This window comes from Monopterus albus, unplaced genomic scaffold, assembly GCF_001952655.1.
Source record: "Monopterus albus unplaced genomic scaffold, M_albus_1.0 scaffold699.1, whole genome shotgun sequence".
Lineage (NCBI taxonomy): Eukaryota > Metazoa > Chordata > Actinopteri > Synbranchiformes > Synbranchidae > Monopterus > Monopterus albus.
The window spans coordinates 10,077-11,246 of record NW_018128579.1 but is presented as its reverse complement, the minus strand read 5'-3'; the positions used below and the strand labels follow the sequence as shown (position 1 = coordinate 11,246).

Here is a 1,170-nt window from a genome sequence, read left to right as displayed (position 1 = left end):
GCTGGTGTTTCAGTGTTTTTGTGATGACCTTGGGTAACATCCGACTTCTTGCTCCAGGATTGGTCGATCTGGCCGTTATGGCCGTAAAGGTGTGGCCATTAACTTTGTGAAGAATGACGACATCAGGATCCTGCGTGACATCGAGCAGTACTACTCCACCCAGATTGACGAGATGCCCATGAACGGTAAGGGTCAGCTGATCACAGGCCTGCTGCTGATGTCACTTGTTAATGCCGATGGTGTCAGAGGAAAATCAAAAATGTCTACATTTCTTTCAGTCATGAAAGCCGGTTTGTTTTCATCAGGTTTGTCTCAGTCCAAAACAAAGTGTGATATTTGAAGCTGAAAAAGCTTTGAGGTGAAAACAGTGTGAATGTTTAGATGTGTATTTCAACTGAAACGGTGATTTAAAAAGTTCAGACTATAAGCGGCTTATGTTCACAGACTCACTTTAATCTACTTGTAGTCCAGTTTTAATTATTCAGCACTGATCAATCCTGAATATTAGTAAAGAAGCTTAACACAACACAGTCCGGCCGCTTTGAGACCACGCCCCCGGTGCCCATGCTTCTGCCAGTACTGACAGGGTTGTTTTTCTCTTTGCAGTGGCGGACCTGATCTGACCTGGACACCTGAGATTAACTTGGTGTCACTTTGGAGCCTGACCCTTGGACTTCCTGTTATTTTGTCTTTACAGTTTTGTTATTTTATGAGGTGAAAATGACTAAGGGATTTGTCTTTGTAAATAAAATTGTTTTGGTTCCACATCAGTTTCTTGCTTTTTTCCAATAAGCTCTTCTGATTTGATTATTTCCTGCAACTACTTCAGCAGAAGGTGAGTGATCCGTCTCCATTAATTAAATGTAAATTTAATGGACAGTGATGGAAGTAAAAACAATTCTTACCTGAAACTTGACATTTTCTGCTGAAGTTCAGTAACAAAATGGGAGAATTTTAACAGTAATATTCATGACATTTTTTTTAACCTATTTGGCTTCCCTGTGCTACCAAAGTAAAACTGAAGCAGTTTAATCACACCAGTTGATGAACCCAAGACTGACGTAACGCAATGTTTACCGCAGTGCGTTGTGGGTGAAAGGTGGGGACAACATAACGCATGCTATTGCTACAAGCAATGATAAGAAACGTTAACATTCATTCACATGGAAG

At 40.7% G+C, this 1,170-nt stretch overlaps 1 protein-coding gene across 1 annotated transcript in view; it reads left to right on the top strand.

Annotated features, from left to right (window-relative positions):
* The window catches only part of eif4a3 (eukaryotic translation initiation factor 4A3), a 6,347-nt gene extending 5,577 nt beyond the window's left edge, over positions 1 to 770 (top strand). The window contains exons 11-12 of the mRNA XM_020588969.1: positions 58 to 185; positions 607 to 770. Coding sequence (XP_020444625.1) covers positions 58 to 185; positions 607 to 623 — 145 coding nt within the window. The 3' untranslated portion in view covers positions 624 to 770. The remainder of the gene's footprint in view (positions 1 to 57; positions 186 to 606) is intronic.
* Positions 771 to 1,170: the final 400 nt, after the last annotated feature.